The 23,760-nt window shown below is 38.0% G+C and overlaps 1 protein-coding gene across 3 annotated transcripts in view; it reads right to left on the reverse strand.

Annotated features, from left to right (window-relative positions):
* Positions 1 to 23,760, reverse strand: part of wwox (WW domain containing oxidoreductase) — an 808,566-nt gene that overhangs the window by 513,089 nt on the left and 271,717 nt on the right. For 2 of the 3 annotated variants that reach the window (XM_052027946.1, XM_052027945.1), the window contains exon 8: positions 290 to 554. The exons of the other annotated variant lie outside the window; for it this stretch is intronic. In XM_052027946.1, coding sequence (XP_051883906.1) covers positions 290 to 554 — 265 coding nt within the window. The remainder of the gene's footprint in view (positions 1 to 289; positions 555 to 23,760) is intronic. 3 annotated transcript variants of the gene reach the window in all.

Here is a 23,760-nt window from a genome sequence, read left to right on the forward strand (position 1 = left end):
AATGAATGCCTTGCACCTAAGCTGTCAGATGGCCTTGCCTACCACTGGGTAAGTTGAAGTGATAGGTATGACAGTGGCCTCTCCAGGTAGGCCCAACTGTGTGAAGAATTTGATTACTTTCACAAATAATTGTCAGCTCATTCCTTCAAATGAAAAAATTGCTTCGCACAAGTTCAAGTATTCTACCCTGCAAAGATGTAATACATACAGCTGTTTTTTTTCAATTTGAGCAAGCCCCTCCCATCAAATGCAATCCAAAATCAAAAAGTGCTGTGAGCTGGTTACTTACCATTGACTTGGTAAAGGGACGAGCCAAGGCAAACAGTAGGGTATACAGCCACCAGCTGCGATGCAGTGAGGAGTACATCATGTTTCCTGGATGCAAAGCATTGGATGTTACTCCATGAGGTGACAACCGGCGGTTCAGCTCATTCGAGAAGAAAATGTTACAGAGCTTCGAACGGTTGTAGGCTAGCATGGCCCAATAATCTTTCTTAGCAGGGGAAAGCAGACTAAAATCCAGCTTCCCTGAGGAATCCTTTATATCAGTGAATCTGAAATACATATGTAAAAATGGTAATTTTTCAACTTGGATGAATGTACCTAGAAATATCAATTGTTTCTCCTGTTTGGAAAAAATAAGCAGCCATTGTCAAACACAGCTGAAATTCAAACCAAAAGTAGAGACTGAAACAACATTGGTTAAAAATTTCTCATCATTGGCATTAAATGTTTGCTACAGTATGAACCATCAGTTGTACTTCCCTCTTGATGATCTTCTGAGGTCCAGATCCTCTGATCTCCAGGTTTGATACAACTGTGCCCCTGAGTTTGGAACTGATAACCATATTCCACATGAATCAAAACTCAAGATTGGGCTACCTAACACTCGGGTGGATACATCCATCCTCGGCCCCAACTATATTTCTATAACAAGTTGCTGGGAATCACTGAATCATTATACCAAGGAAAGAGCTCATTCAGCCCTTCAAGTCTAGCTCCTTGAAGAACAATCCAGTCAGTCCCATTTCTCCACTCTTTCCACGTATGCAGTATTTTTTAACCTTCAAACACTCACTCAATTCCTTTCTTAAAGCCATGATTGAATCTGCATTCACCACAGTCGATACACTCCAGATAATAACAACATTGCTTAAAAACGTTCTCTTTCAAGTCACCTCTGGATCTTTTGCCAATCAATTTAAACTTGAGACATTTACTTCTTGATCTTTATCTAAACCCATTATAGTTCAGCTGTATCTAATCTCACTGATGCAAATTTTGATTTTGCTGAGTAAATTCCCATTGGCTCATTTCAGACAAGTTCAGACCACCTTTTCCGATACAATGCTCAGTTTCGGAAGCATTTTTGTGCATACTTTGTTTATCAATGAAAGAGGCAAAGGCAATACCAAAAGACCCTTACTTACCATTATTCCTGTTTAGGAAAAGAAATCGACTAATTATAGCAACTTTGTTCAATATCAGAATAATTATAAAATATTGATGTTTATATCAAACTGATTTAATATAAATCAAATTAATTCAACTAAGATCTTTGAAAGTGCATTCAGAAGAGTATCTGCTTCCCTATTACTGGATATTGGTCAGAAAATAATTCTTATAATTTATCATTCTGCTGTAAAAAAGTATTGGTTATACATGGGAACCTATTCTAACTCTCCTCTATTATAATATCATCTATGCTGCAAAGGATCATCACAATTGTAATCTGTCTCCTCCTTCCCATACTACACATAGCTATTACAGTTATTTAATACCATGAGCATTCATTGAAAGTTGTCTTTAAATTTCTAGCTATTACAGACAATGTTGAGTTACATAAGGGTTCCACTCCTGAGAATGGTCTGTAAACCAATGTTTCCATAATTCAGATATGAACAATTTCAATGAAGGTCGATTCATGAACATTTATTATTGTCTTCCCCTGTGCAGTTACAATGGTATAAAATCAGAATGTCCCACATCCAATGGCTTGTTTCGATGGCCTTAAAGTATCAAAGGATGTTACATTGTTTGATAAAGTATTTTACAAGTGTCAATAGAAGATGTTTGCCTTGTCAATTTCCAAAGTTATTCTATTAAGTGGCCTCCCGCAGTGAACCAGGGCTGTGTTCTGAAAAACAACAGATCTGTTTGATTACAGCAGGGAGGTTACATGCAAACAGTTATATCCATTGATAAGAGAACAATTAAAATTGGGAATGCAAAAATCATAATTGGACGAGAACTAAGTCTTAGAGGGTTGTAGGACTGGGCAGGAGTATAGAGACAGGGAGGCACAAAGAAAGTCTTGAATATTGCAATTCAGGCATGGTTTAAATGGGAATCAATGTAGGTCAATGAGCACAGACAAGATGGCTGGGCAAAATTTGGTGCGTTAGGTTGTGGGTAGCATAATTTTGAATGAGCTTACGTGATAATGAAAGGCCAGTTCGGAGAACATAGGAATAGTCAAATCTCAAGTTAGAAAGGCATGAATGAGAATTGCAACAGTGAAGATGAGGATAGATTTGGGCAATGTTTCAAGTGGAAGGTAGACTTCAGTGAAGGAGTGAATATGTAGCTGGACTCGTCTTGGGATCAAATATGCCATTGAGATTGCAAAAGATCTGGTTTAGGTCAGACAGTTGACAGGAACATAGAACAGTACAACACAAGAATAGGCCTTTCGGCCCATGACCTCAACACCAACCATGAGGCCAATTTGAACTAATCCCATCTGCCTGCACATGGTCTAAATGCCCCCATTCCCTGCCTGTTCACGTGCCTGTCTAATTGCTTCTTAAACATTATTATCGTATCTGCTTCCACCACTTCTGTTGGCAGTGCGTTCCAGGTAGCTACCACCCTCTGTAAAATAAAACTTGCCTCATAAATCTCCTTTAAACGTTCCCCTCTCACCTTAAAGCTGTGCCCTCTAGTATTTGACATTTCTACAATGGGAAAAAAGACTCTGACAATCTACCCAATCTATACTTCTCATAATTTTATATACTATCAGGTCACCCCTCAGCTTCCAAGGCTCCAGAGAAAACAATCCAAGTTTGTCCAACCTCTCTTTATAGCTCACTCTCTAATCCAGCAAAATCCTTGTGGACCTCTTCTGCACCCTCTCCAAAGCCTCCACATCCTTCCTGTAATGTGGCAACCTGAACTGCACACAATACTCCAAATGTGCCCTGACTAAAGTTTTATAACTTCCCGACTTTTATACTCAACAACACAACTGAAGGCGGCAAGTCTGCCAAAAGCCTTCTTTACCGTCCTCTCTACTTGTGTTGCTACTTTCAGGAACTTATGGACTTGTACTCCAAGATCCCTCTGTGCATCAATGTTCCTCAGGGCCCTGCCATTTACTGTACATTTTCCTCTATCATTTGACTTCCCAAAATGCAACACCTCATACTTCTCCTGATGAAACTCCATCTGCCATTTCTTCATCCACATTTCCAACAGGTCTATATTCTGCTGTAACCTTCGACAAACTTCCTCACGATCTATATCTCCATTTATTTTTGTGTCATCTGCAAATTTACTAATCAGCCCAAACTACATTTTTGTCCAAATCATTTATATATATCACAAACAATAGAGGTCCCAGTACTAATCCTTGCAGAACACCACTAGTCAGAGCTCCATCCAGAATAACACCCCTCCAACACAACCTCTGTCCTCTATGGCCAAGCCAATTTCGAGTCCAATCTACCAAGTCTCCATGGATCCCACGTGTCTTAATCTTCTGGATCAGCCTACCGTGAGGGACCTTGTCAAAATCCTTACTATAGTCCACGTAGACAACATCCACTGCCCAACCCTCATCAATCCTCTTTATTACCTCCTCAAAAAACTCAATCAAGTCTGTAATACATGATCTCCCCTGCACAATGCCATGCTGACTTTCCCTGACAAGTCTACATTTAGTGCACTGTAATGGACTCTGTTTTTATTTGTTCTAATTGTGTTCTTTCTTGTAAAAATTGTGTATAATTTATTTTTAATTTACGTTCTTCTTGTGAATGCTGCTTATCTGACATTATGTGCCTGTGATGCTGCTGCAAGTAAGCTTTTCATTGTACCTGTGCACACATGTACTTGTGCATATGGCAATAAACTCGACTTTAACTTTTCCAGATGTGAGTAAATCCTATATCTAAGAATCTTCTCCAACAATTTCCGTACCATTGATGCAAGGCTCACCAGCCTACAATTTTCTGATTTGTCTCCACTGCCCTTCTTAAACAGAGGAACAACACTAGCTATTCTGCAGGCCTCTGGGATCTTGCCTGTGGCCAGAGAGAATACAAAGATCTCTCTCAGGGCCCCAGCAATCACCTCTCTTGCCTCTCTGAATAACCTGGGCTAGATCCCATCAGGTTTTGGGGACTTATGCACATTCATGTTCTTTAAGAGCCCCAACACCATCTCCTTCTTCATATCACTTTACTTTTTTAAAAAAAATCTAGTTTTGGGAAGAATCAACTAAATTCTTGTTAAATTTGCAGCAGTAGAGATTGGAGTAAGCAGTGCTTTTCAACTTAAATATGGTCTTGGCCAATGGTCACCAGTCAGTCAGGACCAATGTGAGTTTATTTCAAGAGCTTATAAATCAAGACCTTAGGTTAACCTCAATAATAGAGAAGTCTTGCATAAAGGGAATTGAAAATTTATGAAGCCACAGAGCCTTACTAATTACAGTAATTTTAAAAAGGCTGCACACATTTAATTTGATCTAGAGTAATTGCTACTTTTATTCATTATCAAAAGAAATTTGTGTGCAATTTTGTCTTAACCTCACAAAATATAGTCACGAAGTCTGAAATTTATGATGTGAGGAGTGTTTGGCAAAACACTTCTCAGGACTCAAGGGAAGAGCCATAAAATAAGATTTTTATTAAATGCACAGATGCCATTTTGATTTAAAATGAGCTATAAACAAAGTACTGAGTTTCAAAGTGTAACACAAGTTCTATGCAGGCTGCTGCTCAGTGAAACTTTGTGATTGATCACCAAAACCGTGTACGGATATGGATTCAAAATAGAGGCGAAATGAATATTGTGCAAAAAATGTAGGCACAAGACATTGAAGATGCTGGGATCTGGAGCAAAAAACAAGCTGTTGGAGGAACTCAGCGGGTCAGCACATCTATGTGCTTTTCTGAATTTACAGACGTAGTCATGGCTAAAGTGCATAAGCATGAATGTGAGACGGCACAGCCAATTTCTTTTCCCTCAGTAATCTGCCGCTAGCTCCAGCAACTGAAAGAATTCATTCCAGATCGGTAATAGCTGCCAACTTTACCACTGGTGAGCTACAACATTTTCTGTGCACTTTTCTCATAGCCAAGAAGCATATTATGGAAGATCACCATCTTCTATGAGAAAGCTTGTAAAGTTTGTATAACCGCCTCATCATGCTGGTGTTGAGATGGCAATGGTGCAGTAGCAAGAACCAAGAGCAAAGGCAAGGCCAAGGGCTCCCCAACTCCCACCAATCTTACCCAATTCACAGAAGGAATTTGATGGAGAGTCTTGACTTTGAGATGGGGTGGGAATCATAACGTTAGGATATTTAATTGGCGAATTAATACTGAGATGAGGAGAAGATTCTTCAAAAGTGGTTGAGATGCTCGGGATTTTTCCTTGCAGAGAGTATAGATGCTTAGATATTATGTATATACAAGACTTGGGTAGATAGAATTTAGGGCACAAATAGAAGCCAGGAATATGGGAATAGGATGTGAAAGTAGAATTGACATGGGTTAAGTAATAATGTTACTAAATGTGGAAAGGGGTTCAGGAAGCAAAATGGTCTGCTACACCTGGAATAGTTAACTGCTAAGATTAAGCATCTGCATTTTCTCAAATAACTATATGGTTCTTCATCAGCATCGAAAATGGCAAAAATTGAATGCTTGTAAAATACATTTTTGTTGAGCAGATTAAGAAAACTTCATCAAAACATTGCTTCCTTCAGTTACTTTCCTGTAAACAGTGTTATGAGATGTTACATATTTAGCTACAATCTACAGCTATAATGTCATACAAGTGATAACTTCACATGTATATAGAAGCGCTTTATAATAAACACCAGTACCTGTCAAGAGGAAGGGAGGAGAGAGGGAATTTTAAAATATAACTGCTTACAAACCAGAAATTAATGTGGCAGGATTTGATGTTACTACATCTATAAAAAGGACTGTGACATATGAGGTACCAAACAGTTTTTTGATGGAGCATGAAACAAAGAAACTACATGGTGATGTTTAATTGTCTCTGACATAATCGTTAAATGCCAGATGTTTAATTTTTTTTTACCAAGTATTATACATCTCACTGATTGAACAAAGGTATAATGTAGTCAACTGAGAAAAATGTAGCTGTTACTTGTTTAGAAAAATGCATATAAACACCAATGCATTATTCTGGGAAGAGATTTTTTGTAAATTGTAATGGGAAATATTTGTGTTGGTGGTGACACATGCTTTCACGCATGCTGGTGAGAAATGATTTTATTTTACCATTTTTTCTTTATATGCAATTACATGCAAATAAGGTTGCTTTTTAATTTTCATTGCTGACAGATCATCCATCAAGTCCAGTTAATGGGTGATTAAAACTGTAATACTGTCAACCAAAACTTAGCAAATGTGATACAGTATATCACCGATATAAAGATGCTTACACCTATTAACAGTTTAAGCTAAGTACCAATATCTTCTCCTGAAGAAATAATGAAAAAATTCTGGAATTATGCCCAAAATTCTGGACTTGAGCTTAGAACTGCCTGTGTTTGCATAGAACAAAAAATAAAACACTCTGAAGACAAAAACTTGCCTTTAAAATGTGTGTATAATTCTTAGTGAAATAGTCTCCAAGATTCCATGCCTTTCCCAGTGCCCAGAGGATTGATATTCCACACACGTAAAACTAAAGACTAGTCAATTATATGAGTAGAACATCAAACAGTTGATTGCAGTGTTCCCAAATCCATTAGGAAAAAAAACATTTGAGGTGCAAACCCAAATGATGAAAAGGAATACCTCACCAATGATGTAAGCCATCACTCACTGAACATCTAAACTGAGTGAATTATGAGTTTTCAGCATAACATAGAACCCCATGATCTGCCCCACGTGCAATCCCTTTTTATGCATTTGCAAGATGTAGACATTGCTGCTAATGCCAGAATTTATCAGCCATTCTTAATTGCCCCCAAGGACCCTGTTAAGAGTCAACTATTTGGGTTGGAGTTGGGTGGGCCTGGAGTTACCTATAAGACAAGACCAGCAGATTTCCTTCCCAAAAGGTTTTTCCTAAAGTCCAGATTTATTGAGTTAGTTGAACTTGAATTCCCCAGCTGTCAAGGTGGGATTTAAACTCATGTTTCTGGATCAATGGTCCAGAACTCTGGCCATTAGTCCAGTAAATTAACCACATAGTGTACCCTTGGTAATTACTTTCCCCACTTTGGGCCAAGATTAATAGATACACATGAGTGATAATATGGCAGAATGACTACTGGGGAGTTCAGGTCATCAAAACCATTTGGATCAGTCAGAGTCAGAACTGAGTAAGTTCGCTGATGATTCCAGGATTCAGTGTTCCATTCATAAGTTCTCAGATACAACAGCAAATGGTTGCCTGCAGCAAGATTTGGAGAACATTCCAGCTTGTGTAGTAAGTGGCAATTAACACTTGAAGAGTATTACTGCCACCAAATCTGAATACTACCACCATTGAAAGCACGTACCACGAAGCTCAAGGACAGCTTCTATCCTGCTGTTATAAGACTATTGAATGGTTCCCTAGTACGATAAAATGGACCCTTGACCTCACAATCAACCTCGTTATGACCTTGCACCTTATCGTCTACCTGCACTGCACTTTCTCTACAGCTGTTACACTTTATTCTGCATTCTACTATTGTTTTACCTTGTACTACCTCAAGGCACCGTGTAATGAATTGACCTTTATATACAGAATGCAAGACAAGTTTTTCACTGTACCTCGGAACATGTGACAATAATAAACCAATTCCACCTCATCAACACTCAAGTTTCTGGGTAACAGTAACCCTAACTGGACCAGCAGTATAAATACTCTGGCTGCAAAAGAACAAGTCAGAAGATGAGTATACTATAGTGGATAACTTATTTTCTGGCTCACCAAAGCCTTATCACCATGTCTGGAGTACAATAGAATACTCATCACTTACCTGATTGAATGCAGTTCCAGAAACAATCAAGCAGCTTAAAATGATCCAGGATGGATAACCTATTTGACTAGGACCCCACCCACCATACTAAACATTCACTCGCTCCACCACCACACTTCTCCTGAACTGGAAATACATAGCCCTTCTTGCAACATTGCTGAACATAGTAAAGATACTGGAGCTCCCAGCCCAACAGCATGTGGACTGCACAGATTCAAGGCAGTAGTTCATTAGCACCAAACTTTCAAAGCTAATTGGAATGAGTAATAAATCCCAGTCTTGTCAACGGCACCCACACCCCATAATTAAAAACACAAAGCAATCCTTACACATGAAGAAATGCACTACTAATTCCACCTGAATACTTAACTAAAAGGGTTCATAACACATCAATAACCGTAAATTCAGAGCGAAAATTTTCCAATTTAAGCAAATCCCACAATCAGTAGTACATCTGAAGTCAATTTTTGATATTTGTTATTTTAAATGCTATATGTTCAAATAGAACATTTTAAACTGAGTTGAAAACTATAGACCTAGGCATTCCAATACAGAGTGCTCCACAATCAAATGGGAACTTCCTGTCTCTTAGCAAAGTCAGCAATGAAGGTGAAGTCCAGAGCAAGTGACTTGTCTCAGGCAGATCTTCCAAGCAAAATACTTATCCTTCAAGACTACACTATCTTAGGACCTCCGACTACCAACAATCAATCCTGCCATCCTGTAATAACTGCCCACCTCCTACGGCCCAAGAGCAAGCCAAACTCTCTCCCACAGCAGCCCCTAAATCCAATCCATCCAATAGGAGCCCTACAACCCACCCTCACTCATCCTCCAATCAACGGTCTTCAATTTTACATCAACCCTCCACCTATCCCTCAATCAATGCCCTTCAGATTATATACACCCCTCCACCACTACCCCTCAGTACCCATTTCTCCCCCACGGTTCCCCCACCTCAACTGCAACCCAGACCCACAACCTTCCTGTTTTCTTTTGCACACTCCACAATGCTAGAGGATGCAAAGGAAGAGGTTTTCCATGTGTAAAATGTGCAAGGCCAGTCTACAGTGCACAATATCTTGGTCTTCCTGTGGGAAAGAATCTTGCATCTTCAGGCCCTCGCTATAAACTCCAAAAACTTTCAATTTAAAATGCCTTTTCTGACGCTGAACAATTTTAACAATAAAAGTGTTATCAACAAATATAGAGAGAAAATGCTACAAAATAAATGGCTGCCTTTTTCAGCAAACGTGCCTGGGACACAATACACCTACTATACACACTGTGTCAGATTTAGCTTTATTTTAGCAAACTATAGCTCAAAATTCATGGTGGATTGCAACAGTAAGGGAGCGGAGAGGTAACACTTCTGAAGTGATAAAACTGTTCTTAATTGTGTCCCGTTATTTCAAAAAAAGTTAGGAATTCCAAGCAAAAGCTAGATAGCAAGATACCACACGTGGCCTGAAAGAGAGATAACGAAAAGGTAAATAAAATGGAAATATCAAAGCTTGCTTGTAAAAGCTTGAAAGCTGCTGGAAATAGTGATACCCTGATCACCAAATCTCATCTTGGTCTTCCTCATAGAGTCTTTAACATTTTCCTGATCAATGTAAAGCCCAACTCAGATTGGTTCCTGATTCCCTCACCAGTCAGATATTCCACCTCTCTCCTTCCCACATTGTCTTCCAATCCTCCTATCCTTCTGTATTTGTTTCCTGAGGTGATAGAAGGGCAAAGGACAGGCATACAGGAATTTGAAAGTACAGTTGTAATTTTCAAAGAGAATTTTGTTTTACTCCCTCAGGAAACAAATACAGTGGTTAGAGAAACGGGAAGCAAAGGAACATGTTAAAGCTGTGAAAGGAGGATCGAAGCAGTTGCAGAAACCTGATAGCAAAAGGAGAATACTTGAAACACCAGCAGATCAGGCTGTGTTGAAACAGTAACTCTGCTTCTCCTTCCACAGATGCTGCCTGACCTGCTGAGTCTTCCAGTATTTGTTGTTTTGATTTCAAATTTCCCCCATGAAAAGAAAGAAGTACAATGGTAGCATTAAAGTACTTGGAGCCAGTTAACATGATCATGAGTTTCCTATCGTGGCAACCTTGAACACTTTCCATTAAATCTATAAATTGGAAAGGTGAATTCTCTCTGAATGCATTTCTTTAAGCAAAACTGTCTACTTTAACGAAAGATCCAAATCTTTGCAAACTTCATGAATAGTTCAGCAAGACCAATGGAATACAATCAAGGACATAATTTATATCCACTTCAATACTGAAGGTGTCTGGAAGTATCACTTTGCAAGTTTCATTTCTGTTATCATTGGCATGCTATCCAGTTCTGGAAATGAAAGGAAGCTTTGTTCCAAAGAAACTTTTAAACAGAACAGATTGTGAAAATAATCCAGTATATGCTACGCTTGGAACCACATTTAGCAAAGGAAAAGGAAATAAAATAGCAAGTGCAACAAAGGCGCATGTAATTAATGTGGATACGCTCCCACTATTAAGATAAAAACTGAAAATGCTGGAAATGATCAGCTGTGAAGTTGTAATTTTCAGTTATGAAAGCCAGTCCTCGATCAAATGGAAAAGTATCTGCTTCAGCCAAACCAATGGAATTAAACAGAGGTAACACATATATCAGAAAGTACCACAAAGGTAGGCATACTAACATACCAAACAACAACCAGCATTAGAAAAGAAATAATCATATCAATGAATTGAAGAAGTCAAAAACTTCCAAAAAAAAAATCAGAGATACTCGCAAACCGCTGCAGCTTAAATATAACTTGTTTTCTCCTTTCCCTGTTCTGACAAAGGGTTTTCAACCTGAAACCTTAACCCAGTCCAGGTGAAGGGTCTCAACCTGATACATCAACTGTCCATTTCCCTCCATGGACGCTGCCTGATCCACTGAGTTCCTCCAACTTGTGTGTTTCTCCAGATTCCAGCATCTGTCAACCATAACCCTGTTTCTCTTTCCCCACAGATGCTGCCTAATCTGAATACTTCCAGCATTTTCTATTTTTGTTTCAGTTTTCCAACATCTGCAGAGTTTTTAAAAAAATTTCCATTAAAATCAGAAGACATTACTATTCAACGCAGAACAGGTACGCCAAGAGCCCTATGCTCCACTTTATGTCATTCTGATGCCAGTGTTTGAATGCTTATGAGTAATAAACCTTAAGACTGCTCTGTCATAGAAATTCACCAACTTTCCCACATTTCAGTCATGAGCTAGATTCCATCCTGACCTCCAGTACACGTTCTCCTTTTGACTACATGTTTCCTCAGGATGCTCTGGTTTCCTCCCACAACCCAAAAATGTGCAGGTTGGTTGGTTAGTTGGCCACTGTAAATTACCCCTGGGTAGGTACATTGTAGAATCTGGGGGGAGGGGTAGTTGATAGGATTAGTGTAAAAGCAAATGCTTGATGATGGGTGTGGACTTGATGGGCTGAAGGGCCTGTTTACATACAGTATTTCTCTATGACTCTAAGTTATAGACAACTGATAAACTCAAATGTTTTTCCATCCTGTTTGTCCAATACAGGAAAATTTCATGTAAATCATTTGTAACCCGAATCAAATTGAAAATCTTGTCAATCAAATTGTCATGGATATGATTTTTGGAATTTTAAGAAGGCTCAAAGAGAGGGGAGGCAACTTGCAAGCAACTATAGACAGAACATCAAGTGGTCATTGTTGTGAGTTCTGTCTGAAGTCATCTTGAGTTAAAGAATAAGTACACTTAAAAGAGTCACTTGCAAGGAAACTGCAAACAGAATTGACAACCTGGAGAGAGAAAGAAACGGAGCGAGATGCCAGTAGAGATGCCAGTTAATGGTACAGAACACAGAGGTCCTATTGGAATACCACAGTTTGTAGTATTTCAGACCACTCTGTCACTATTTAAATGTAACAACATTTGTTATATCATTTAGATTCATAGTCATACAGTCATACAGCATGGAAACAGGCACTTCAACCCAACTGGTCAATGCCAACCAAGATTCCCATTTAAGCTAGTTCCATTTGCTTATATATCCCTCTAAACCCTTCCTATCCGTGTACCTGCCCAAGTACCTTTTAAATGTTGTTAATGTACCTGCCTCAACCACTTCATCCGGCAGCTCATTCCATATACTGACCACCCTTTGGGTGAAAAAGTTGCCCATCAGGTTGCTAGTAAATCTCTCCCCTCTCACCTTAAACCTATGCCCTCTAGTTCTTGATTCCCCAACCCCGGGAAAAAGACTGTGTGCATTCACCCGATCTATGCCCCTCATGCTCCTAGTTTTTGTATTTGTATTATTTTATGCAAAGCATTTGGTTGGGATTTAACATTTGAAATGATTTGTGAGCTGTACTGCTCCATAAGCCTGAACTCATTGTGCCCAAATGGACAGTTTCAGGCCAAACTTAGAGGAAAGTATGGCTCCAATTTAGTCATAACAACCAAAGATGAATGTCTATCCAAACCTTTCTGTACATGTTTTTAAAGATGTCTCAGTGGTCAGCTTTTGATCACACTCCTTCTGCTCGACACAATGTTCACATTTCTCACACCTTGCTGTAAATCCATGAGGTATTCTTCTTGTGAAAATGTCTTGTAAATGTAATGAAAATTAAAAAATACCTGCAGATATTGGAAACTACAGAATTAATAATAATCAATTTTCATCTCTCCTTTTTCCAAACTGTGGGATTACAATCATTCAAAAACAATAACACTCTGGCTTTTATTATGCTGATGTATGGAGCTAAAATTTTTGAAACTGTAATGTCAGTTCTAAAGTACATTCAAACAGAAAATTACTTGTCTCAATTTAAAGAAATATTTTCATCTTAATATTTTTAAAACTATTATGGTACAGAAGGAAGTAATTATCCCATTTTGTCTGTGTCTGTACAAGCCCCTGTGCAAAGCAACCAAAAACATATTCTACTGGTCTGCTCTCTCACCCTTCCTTTTCATCTTCTGATTCCTTTAAATCTGCTTGTCCCATAAAAGATGTAAAAAAGTACATTTGTAAAGTACCTAATCAAATTACCATCTTTTTCCTTCCAAGATGAGATTGTTTGTATTGGTACAGTTTAATCCTTTTAAATCTGGAAAAGTTGTTACATAACATGAAGTAGGGGACAAGAAAAGGCAATTTAACTGACCAGATCAATAAATTTCACATTCCGACCATGTACAAGTCACTCTGCCATGAACTGTATCCCAATCACTTAATTTCATGAGAACATAGCATTAGCAGATTGCAGATTTGTTCCATTTTGAATTATAAGAGAATTTTATGTTTCTCAATAGAATTTTTAAATTGGGCATTTTGTGACAATTTAAAACATTGCCATTACATTGAAGTATGCTTCTGCGTGTTTGGCCACTAATGCATCTTGACTGAAGTGTAAATGTCACCTCAACAGATAATGTGTGACCTTGACAAACTGGAGCCTGAAGACCCACACTCAACGTTTCAGGAACAGCTTCTTCCCCTCCACCATCAGATTTCTAAATGCTCCATGAATCCATGAAAATTACTTCGGTATTCCTCTTCTGCATTATTTATTTATTTTTGTGACTTATAGTAACTTTTATGTCCTGCTGCCACACAGCAACAAATTTCAAGACATATGTCAGTGATAATAAACCTGATTCTGACCGATTACTGGGACCACAGGACATCAATGTTAATTGCAGTTGCTAAGTCACAGAAAAAAAGGCCACTACCCATTGAAGCAAAGATAATGTTAAAAATGTTGTAATTTTCAGCACAGAAGTTCAATTGTGCTTATGTCGGTGCCAGCCTTGCACAAGGATGTCTAATTGTGTGAACTTTTAGGAGATCAAGCAGTTTCTGTACCATTCTCATTCACAGCATTATATACTCTTATATTATCCTCCTTTGTCCAAGTTTGTGCTTCAAAGCAATGGTGCCCTGTATCAAGGTTGCCTGTGAACCTCTTCATGAAGCACTGGAATAGGAATAGGGCATTCAATCCCTCAAGTCAGCTTTGATATTTAATTGGATGTTAACTAATCAAGTCCATTTACAAGCTGTAGTTCCATATATTATCGATGCATTTACCCGACAATAATCTACTGGTCTCACTCTTGAAAGCTCCAATTTTCCATACCATTCTGGGAAAGATTGAGAGACTTCTAAATGAACATTCAAACAACCAATCCAAATCCAAGGATCTACCTGATCGATCACAGAATCACAGAGATGGCCATCTGGCCCATTGTGCACATGCCAGCCAAACATGGACTTTAGGTTAATTCCATTTCTTGGCTCTTGGTCAATAGCCCAGCAGGCTATTCAAGTGGTCATCCAGGAACTCCTTAAATACAATAACATCTTTTGCATCCATCACCCTTTCAGACCAAAACCATCCGATGAGTGAATTATTTTTTCTCAGATTCCCTCTAATTCTTCTGCCAGTTAACTTAAATCTTTGCCCTCTGGTCAATACCTCATAGTTAAGGGAAATAGTCCTTTTAGTTTACCCTGTTAAGGCCACTTAGAATGTTGTATGCCTCAACTAAATCTCTCCTCAGTTTCCTTTGCTCCAAAGAAAACAACTCCAGCCTAGAGTTTCTCCACATAACTATAATTCTCCAACCCTGGCTGGCTCCTCATAAATCTCTTCTACACCCTCTCTAGTGCTATCATCGAGATATTTATTATTTTGAAACAAGCACTGGGAAGATTTCCAATCTAGTGAAATATGACAAATTTCCTTTTGCTGACATTTAATTTAGTTTCTTACTAAACTTGATACACAACTACAAGATGGTCTGCCAGAATGATATCATTCTCAGCTCCATCAGAATTATGCAGTGAGACAGTGGATATGCCACATAGAGGAAATTGTTCACTCAGTTGCAAGGTATATTTTGAGTACGTAGGAGATTCGGTTTAAACACATACACCTGGACTGAAAACTGTATCTGCTAGAAGCATGAATAATGAAGTAAAAAGAAAAATCCAGTTTATCAAGCCAACTGATAATTTAGTCTGTGAGGAACTCCATCACAATCATTATGATCATTGTTTTCCTGCCAGTTATTCTACATTCCTTTCACAGGTTTCTCCCTAACCTCCCCACAGAGAAAATAGAACACATCTCCTTATTCGCATTGCACATTAAACATTCTGGACCAGTTATGTTACGAATTTCTTGGAAATTTCTATAGATGTACGATGGAGATCATTCTGACTGGTTACATCACAACCTGGTAAGGAGGCTCGAATGCACAGGATCACAAGAGGTTGCAGAGGGTTGTAGGCTCAGCCAGCTCCGTCATGGGCACAACCCTCCTCGCCATCGAGGACATCTTCAAGAAGTGGTGCCTCAACAGGGCAGTGGCTCAAGAAGGTAGTATCCATCACTAAGGACCCTCACTAGCTGGGACATGCCCTACCATCAGGGAGGAGGTACAGGAGTCTGAAGACCCATACTCAACAGTTCAGAAACAGTTTCTTCCCCTCCGCCATCAGATTTCTGAATGGTCCTTGAATCCATGAACACTACCTCGTTTTTCCTTCTTTTGCACTATTTATTTATTTTTGCAATTTATGGTAACTTTATGTCTTTGCACTGTACTGCTGTCGCCAAACAACAAACTTCACATCATATAATTCAGTGATAGTAAATCTGATTCTGATGTTCCATGCAAGTTCGTTTTATGGCACTAACATTTCAGGATCCATCAAAACGTTGAGCATTTGATCATCTCTATCTAGATGGACTCTCATGGCTTCCAATCTCATTTCCAACTAAATGTTAATGGAACTTTCAAAAGGATACCAATCTGGCAAAACAATTCATTGCACAGTTTTCCATTAATTTTACAAATGGAAAGAAATTCCATCTTTTGTTCTGAAATAAATGTAAAAAATCTGAAAAAATAAAGAAAATTGCACCTGGTCATTTTTATTTCCAATTACAGCAATTTCTGTCGGACTTTGGTCTGTCCAACCATCTGGCATAAAGATGTTTTTGGAAGTATTACAGTGTGTTTGTTTTAAAAGGAACAAAGTCAAATCATTTGCAACTAAAATGACTGGCAAGTCATAAAGATCCATTTGACAAGGATAATTAAAACAAATATTTTATTTAACACTTTGAGCATTGGTTCTTAACCACATTGCAGTAAGGAATAAAATAAAATAGTCAAAATTAAGTAAGAAATGTCAACTACCTAGAACCCCTATTTATGTGACACTTATCCAGAATCCGTTTGCCTTAGTTAGAGGACTAATGTCACAGAGAAACTGTGGTGTAGTATACAAATGCCGAAGAACTCAGTTAAAGCCATACCATGGGAACGTACAGGAAACATTTCAACACGTCATTCCTGTACTGTCTTTTTGTAAAACTAACAATGCTTTTGCTCTGCAGCCCCACTTTTGTCCATAACCTCACTTAAGTTCCTCATCCTTGAAAATCTCTCCAAATCCCTTTTAAAATGATTTATGGAGTCGTCTTCCACCTCAGGCAGAGCTTTCCAATCTACTGTACTCTGACCTGAATGACAAAAAGTTCTCATCTCAGCTCTCAACTTTAAATCTATGGTCTCTGCTTATTGTCCAAGCAAATGATTTCATATCTACATGTAATCTGCCAAAACCTCTCATCACCTTAAAATCCTAAACTGGGTTCCTCTAACCTTCCTTGTTCCAAAGAGAACAGACCTAACATATTCAATCGCTCCTCATGAATCTCTCAAAATGTGCTTTAAATTCCTTACATACATTAGCGAAGGATATTTCATACTTCCTAAAGTGCTGTGTCAAGAATTTGCTCTAATATTTAAGTTGAGGCCTAATCAGTGATTTGTAAAGTTCTTTGCTTGTTAAATATTATAAATCCTAAGTAACTCTTAAACATTTTAAACCAATTTATTGAATAGCTCTTCAATTTTAAGGCTTTCTATGCACAGACAAAAAAAGATATCTCTGCTCATCTCTGGTGATATATTTAGAACACTGCTTTTCCAAAGCAGACTTCCCAAAGTATATCATTTCACATTTCTACATATTGAACTCCAGTGGCCACACTTCTGCCCATTTCGCCATTCTCTATTATCTGAAATCTGCAACTACCCTAATCACTACAATGCCAAGTTTCGTATCATCTTCAAACTTTAGAACATACTCTCTACAGATAGTGCAGAAAAATTGAACAGGTACTGACAAAAACTCATGCAAAATTTCCAACAACTTCATGCTCTTATATTTTGTCTCTCAGCAAATAAAATAAATTCTGTGTGACTTTTGAACAACTTTATTGACATGTACTATTACTTTTAAAGATCTGTGGACAAATAGTCTCTGAACTTTTTATCCTTCCACACCACTTGTTATGCTCCCAGTTAAATTGGTAAGTTGGTTTATTATTGTCACATGTACCGAGGTACAGTGAAAAACTTGTTTTGCATGCCATCCATACAGATCATTTCATTACAGCAGTGCATCAAGGGAATACAAGGAAAAACAATAACAAAGTGCAGAATAAAGTGTTACCATTAAGTTATAAAGTTATAGTTAGAAAATAAAGTTATTCTACTAGTGAGGCATTGAATTTGTGGGGGCTTTGCCTCAATACCTCACTCTTGCTTTGATTTGATTCTATTTGCTATCTTTCTGCCAAACTGACCAGACCACCTATATCTTCTGGCAGTCCAAACTTTTCTTCTTCACTGTCAATTCTTGGCAAATAACACTTCTATCCAACTACTTGTTTGAAAAGCATCCATTCACCACCCTTTGCACTATGACACCATATCCATATTATCACTTTCCCCTGAATTCGATGGATTCTGTACCAACTCCAAACTTTATAATCCTGCTTTCTGCACCACTACATAGGCAGTGTAGAAAAAGTGAAGAATGAGGGACACAAACTAACTCTTTAAAATCTTCCTTATGGCACGTTGTTGAATGCCTTTTGTTTTTAGTTGGGAATTGCAATCGCAGACATTGCTATTAATGCCAGCAATTATTATCTATCCACAATTGCACAGAACTGAGGATACCATTAAGAGGCGTTGAGTCATAGTACAAGTAACAATAATAAACCAATACCAATACCATTGCAGGATCTGAACTCAAGAATCTGGACTAATCGTCCAGACCTCTTCCTGCTATTCCAGTGAGTTAATCCTTACACAACCATATTTCAATGGTCTTACAACATCCATGTAAACCCCATCAAATGCACCATTTTAATCAACTTTCTCTGTTATCTCAAATCATTCAGTCAGTCAGACATAATTTTGCCTTTGAAACATTCATGCTGGATTTGCTCAATTAAAACACATCTTTCCAAATTACCATTTATTTTGTCTTTGATGACAGTTTTTGATAAATTCCACACATAATCGGTGCTAGACTGAGTGGGCTAAAGTTGCCTGGTTTAACCATCTCCCTTTTCCTGAAAAGTGTCCTAACATCAGAAGTCCTCTTGTCCTCCAGCATTATTCTTGAATCCAGTGAAGCGTGTGACTAATATGTCTGTTATTTCTGCCTTTGCACATTTCAGTAACCAAAGATGCGCATCTTCCAGTCCAGGTGACTTGTCACCTTTATGTACATTGGGCACAGTACAAGCCTTCTCATGGGTGCAAGTCCACTGCAAAAGGATGGATATTGTATTTGGATTTGCCAGTTGGATACCTATTATTAAAGCATCAAGAGCTTGGCTTTAATTTTAAAGGCAGATTTTCACAACAGCAGATCAGCGATAGAGTTGATCCCTTCAGTGTGTTCACTGCATCTGGATCATTTTAATGTAAAGTTGAAGTAAATGGACAGCAAATCATGCAGTAAATGTACAGATTTCAGAGAATTTATCACAGTTTGACAAATTTGCCTTAATTATATTCATTCAGGATTTCTATATCCAACTGATGGTTTAACACTGAGAGCTGTACATCATGAATGATTTTTCACTAACATTCATGCATGTGCAGAATAGAATTATTATTGGTTTTGTCAGAGGACAATTTAATCTAGCTATGACACAAGCAGCAGGAAAGTTTCAATGGCAGAAAGCAGTTAACAATAATTTTTATTAATTGGTATTTTAATGCATTCTTCTGCAGAGAAACATGTAATGCTGTGCACCAGCCATAATTCACAGTCTTAACGTGTTCTTATGGCACTGTAAAATAAATAACTAACAAGTTTGAACACTCAACCCATACTCCTGCTGGCTAGATTTAAAACAAGGTTGTCTAACAAAATATTTTGCCATTTATTCAAGGGAGGATAAATGTTTAAAAGCCAGAGATTCAAGATAAAATGCATTACAAGATATTTTTGAATAACTGTTATTTCTTCCTAATGGCTCCAAGGAGCCATACACAATAACTCTTGTTTTAAAGGTCAAGTGAAAACACCACTGACTTCTCTGGTACTTTAATACCAAGTTAGTACAGTGCTTAACCAATAGCAGGTCAGCTTGCTATGCTGGGGCATTCAATATATCAATTTTAATTTTCCCCAAGGTGACATGATGCGTTATCACAAAGTGCCACATATAGTTGCCCAACCGTCAACAGATGGGTTTTACCAAAAGATGGATTTTATTGTCCTGCAGTCTAAAGACAGAAATTTGCATACACATGACCGAAATAGAGTCTGCTACCAACCAGCTGAAATTAATTAGTCCTCAAATTGAGACTCCTATTTAAAGACTGGCAATAGAAATGCCATCTTTTAATTCCTCAGTGGTACTAAGATGCTGCATACATTGAGGTTATTTTTCATAATTATGGAGCTATGGAAAGCTGAATAGCAGAATATTTTCATAATTGTTCTAAATAATAGTAGTCTTGAAATTTCAATCAATGTCACAAGGGATCCCATCGGACCTCACCATGAAGCCTGTAACCTGTACCTCACCATAAAACCTACCCCATTATTTTCTACTTTGCATTTTCCAGACAAGGTTGCCCAAGAATCATATCCACTTTATCTTCCGTGGATTCTCTTGTACCTAGCATGAAATATTCCTGGTTTTCATCCTTTGTTTTTGCTTCAGTCAGGTTTTGATACCTAGAAAAATCCATTAAGATACTTGCAATCTTGATGAAATGATCATGTAAAGTGTCTGCTACCTACCAGCCTACCATGGGGAAAACATGCTTACCAATCCAAGGAACATCAGCAAATGTTGGCAGCAGTCAAGTCTGCACTGTGTCACATTGAAGTTTAATCACACTTTTCACTTGTATAGACAATGACTAGCTTGGACCAATCAACCTTTTAAGACACTAGCATACAAAAGTCCCCAAAAGCAGTTCCTCTCCTACAAATTCCATTCACACTGACTTATTGCTAATGCCATAGGGTACTCACACACTGGCCTGGTCCAATTAATTAATTGATTAGCAGGTTGGCTGCATAGGGATAACTTAGTTTAAAACATTAACAATCTGTATTTTATCCACTTTACCTACTCAAATCTATAGGAACTAATACTTTCTATTAATTAACCACTAACAGCATACGTATTACCTGGGATCACTGCTGATTGTCGAACAGGTCGATAAATTTTTAAACAATATAGTGAAAAGGTTTTCCTTAATTTGTACGCTATTGCCTTTTCAATTACTCTTCTAGTTCCAAAGATCATCCAACAAATTGTGCTACTAAGTTTAATAAGCACACAGGAGTACACTTATATTGTAAGTTGGGTATGCATCTCAAGTCTGTCTCTTTCTAAAGTCATATTTTGTCATAAATGCAAAAGTTACTCTCAATTTGATTGTGTGAAGTTCACTTCTGCCAGTAGTGAAGGAATGAGCATCATCCAAGTGTTCCTAAACATACAGAGTCTCTTGTCATAGATATTGTTGTTGGGTCTGCATATCCTGCTATTTGAGTTCTTGACTCAACTTACAGCAGCAGCAGGTCAAGCACAATATCCAGGAAAAAATAAAATCTTCCAAATGGCCACAGTTCCATCAAAGTACTTGATTTTAGGTCCAACCAATAGTGAGGAGCACTTTGACCTGAAACATTAACTCACTTTCTCTTTCTGCAAATGCTATCTGATCTGTTGAATGCTCCCAGCATTTTCTGTTCTTATTTCTGCCTTTCTTAAGCTCCACCTCTACCTTCTTGCCTTTTTCGCTCCTGCGACACGTTTCTTTCTGCATCATGTATCCAATCACATCACTCTTCTGAATAAGAACACAGAAGGCAGCTGGATAGTTTTATTGTGCTACAGAGAAATCAGACATGCATGTCATGCAACGATCTTCCAAATGCAATGCCCCAAAAACACTTCAGACCAACAACAGGTACTCCAAGAAGAGAGGAAAGTGCAAGATTGATCCTCAGAGAAAGAAGAGATCCATGATGGAATGAGTCAGCTCCAAAGAAACAATAATGGATTAGGGAGATATAAATGGACATCACCATTCTTTAAAATAACCAGGAAGGAAATTAAGAGGAAATAATTATCAACCAATGACAAAATAGTCTGACTGCATGAAATAAAATCAACTAAAATCTAAGAGCAAGTACGGTGCCCAGAGACTATAGAAACAGCACCTTGTTATGTTGTGTAGCAACCAGGGGCAGAAACTAGTAAAGAAGGGGTCTGCTGCAGGCTATTTGAAGGAGCACATAACTGGAAGAGGATTATGAAGGAAGAAATTAGATCCTGTATGCTCATGAAGGAACCCTCAGGAAAAACATATCAACTCTGTGAACAAACCAAAAAAAAAATGAAATTATACCCAAGAGAAGCATAAACTTGAAATATGACTACAGAGAGCAGCAACCAGCTGGTAAATAAAAGCAAAAGAATGGGGCGGGTGTGATTGTAAAGGCTATGATAGCAGAGTTCATTACAACTGTAGGGGAGAGAATGAACAATGGGGCAAATGGGTAACTCCTGTGGTGACTCAGAAAAGGTCTTTGCTGGTGGTTTGAATCAACATAGTGAAATTTAGCATAGTTAATTCATTGCTGATTGGTTTCTCTTAAGTGCATACAAAAAAATTGAGCCAATTACATAATTTGTGGTCTACAAATTTGTTAAGACTTTTTCCCACGGTCTACATTGGACATGCACCAGATGTAAAACTTAATTATGCGGACAAAAACAATGGCACAAAGCTCCTTGCTGAAAACCTAATTTTTAAAAACTCAGCAAAAGCAGTTAATGTATTGATTGCAGTAAAGAACTTAAATCATGCAATTTGAATGCTGTACAGAACTAGTCACTTGTGCATTATAACAACCTTAACAGTACCTACAAGCCTTAAGTGTGTTTTTCCCAAACTGAAGAATTGCTGGCCAAAAGCATTAAAAAATTTAGAGTGAAGTTACAACAATTGTGTAAATGTGTGAAAAGTGTTACATATGTTCTTGGTGCAACTCTTCATGCTTTTATTTTCTTGCCATTATAGGATTTCAGTGTACTTCTCACAGAACATTTAGCAAGCAGCTACTCAGTGGAGTGTTCAAGTAACTTCACAAGCACTTTCAATATATTTCATTCCTTTTCAAAGTGTGAACTTCAGCCTGGTTGTGTAAATAAGATCACCACAGTGTTAGTGCAATATTCATTCCCTTTTCCACCTGTCAAGAGTAATATCAGAGAACAGTACAGCACAATACAGGCCCTTCGGCCCACAATGTTGTCAAATATCCTAAATATCCTTTGATAATATCATGAAAATAGATCTGATAGCAATGTGCCATGAAAGGTGAGCAGACTCTGATTTTTTCCCCCTTATTTGACATACATGAAGCGCTGGTAAACGCTGAAGTCTCGTCACCAAGCTCCAATTCATAAAGCATATTACAGCAGTGAAAAAAGACGTATAATCCAGATTATATAAAGTCATCCATGATGCTCAAAAGCAAAATCTGTTGCGAATTGACTTTTAACTTTTCGAATGTTTCCTACAAAAATTGTTTTTAAAATTGTTCATGACAATGTTCATGATAAAATTGGGTTTGCAATGTGAATATTTTCTAAAATCAAAGCTGGCCCATTTTTCTTCACTATCATGGAATGATATAGCACAGAAGGGCCATTCAGCCTATCAGGCTTGTGCCAGTCCTTTGTTAGTTCTAGTCCCAAGCTTCTGTCACACTTTTCTTTCTACTTTTGACCTTTTATTTAATTCTCTTCTGAAAGTTACTGCTGAATCCATTTCTATCATCCTTAAAGACAGTGCATCCTAGATCACAACTCAGCTGTGGAAAAACATTTCCGAATGCTACCTCAAGTTCTTTAGGCTGTAAGCTCCAGGTAAACTTATGACATCAAGCACCATCAATCTTCTAACTACATTCTTTTTCTGAAACTTTATCCTGTCCACTGTTCCTACTGCCTCCTCCTTTACTGCTGTGTTGCCTGCATCACCTTCTCCCTAAGGAAGGCAGATATAAAATACTAAACAGAAAACACCGTCACAAGACTCTGACCCGCGAGTTGGCCCAACCCGTCCTTTGACAACCCTTTCACAAT

The sequence above is a fragment of the Pristis pectinata genome, chromosome 13 (genome assembly GCF_009764475.1).
Source record: "Pristis pectinata isolate sPriPec2 chromosome 13, sPriPec2.1.pri, whole genome shotgun sequence".
Taxonomy (NCBI): domain Eukaryota; kingdom Metazoa; phylum Chordata; class Chondrichthyes; order Rhinopristiformes; family Pristidae; genus Pristis; species Pristis pectinata.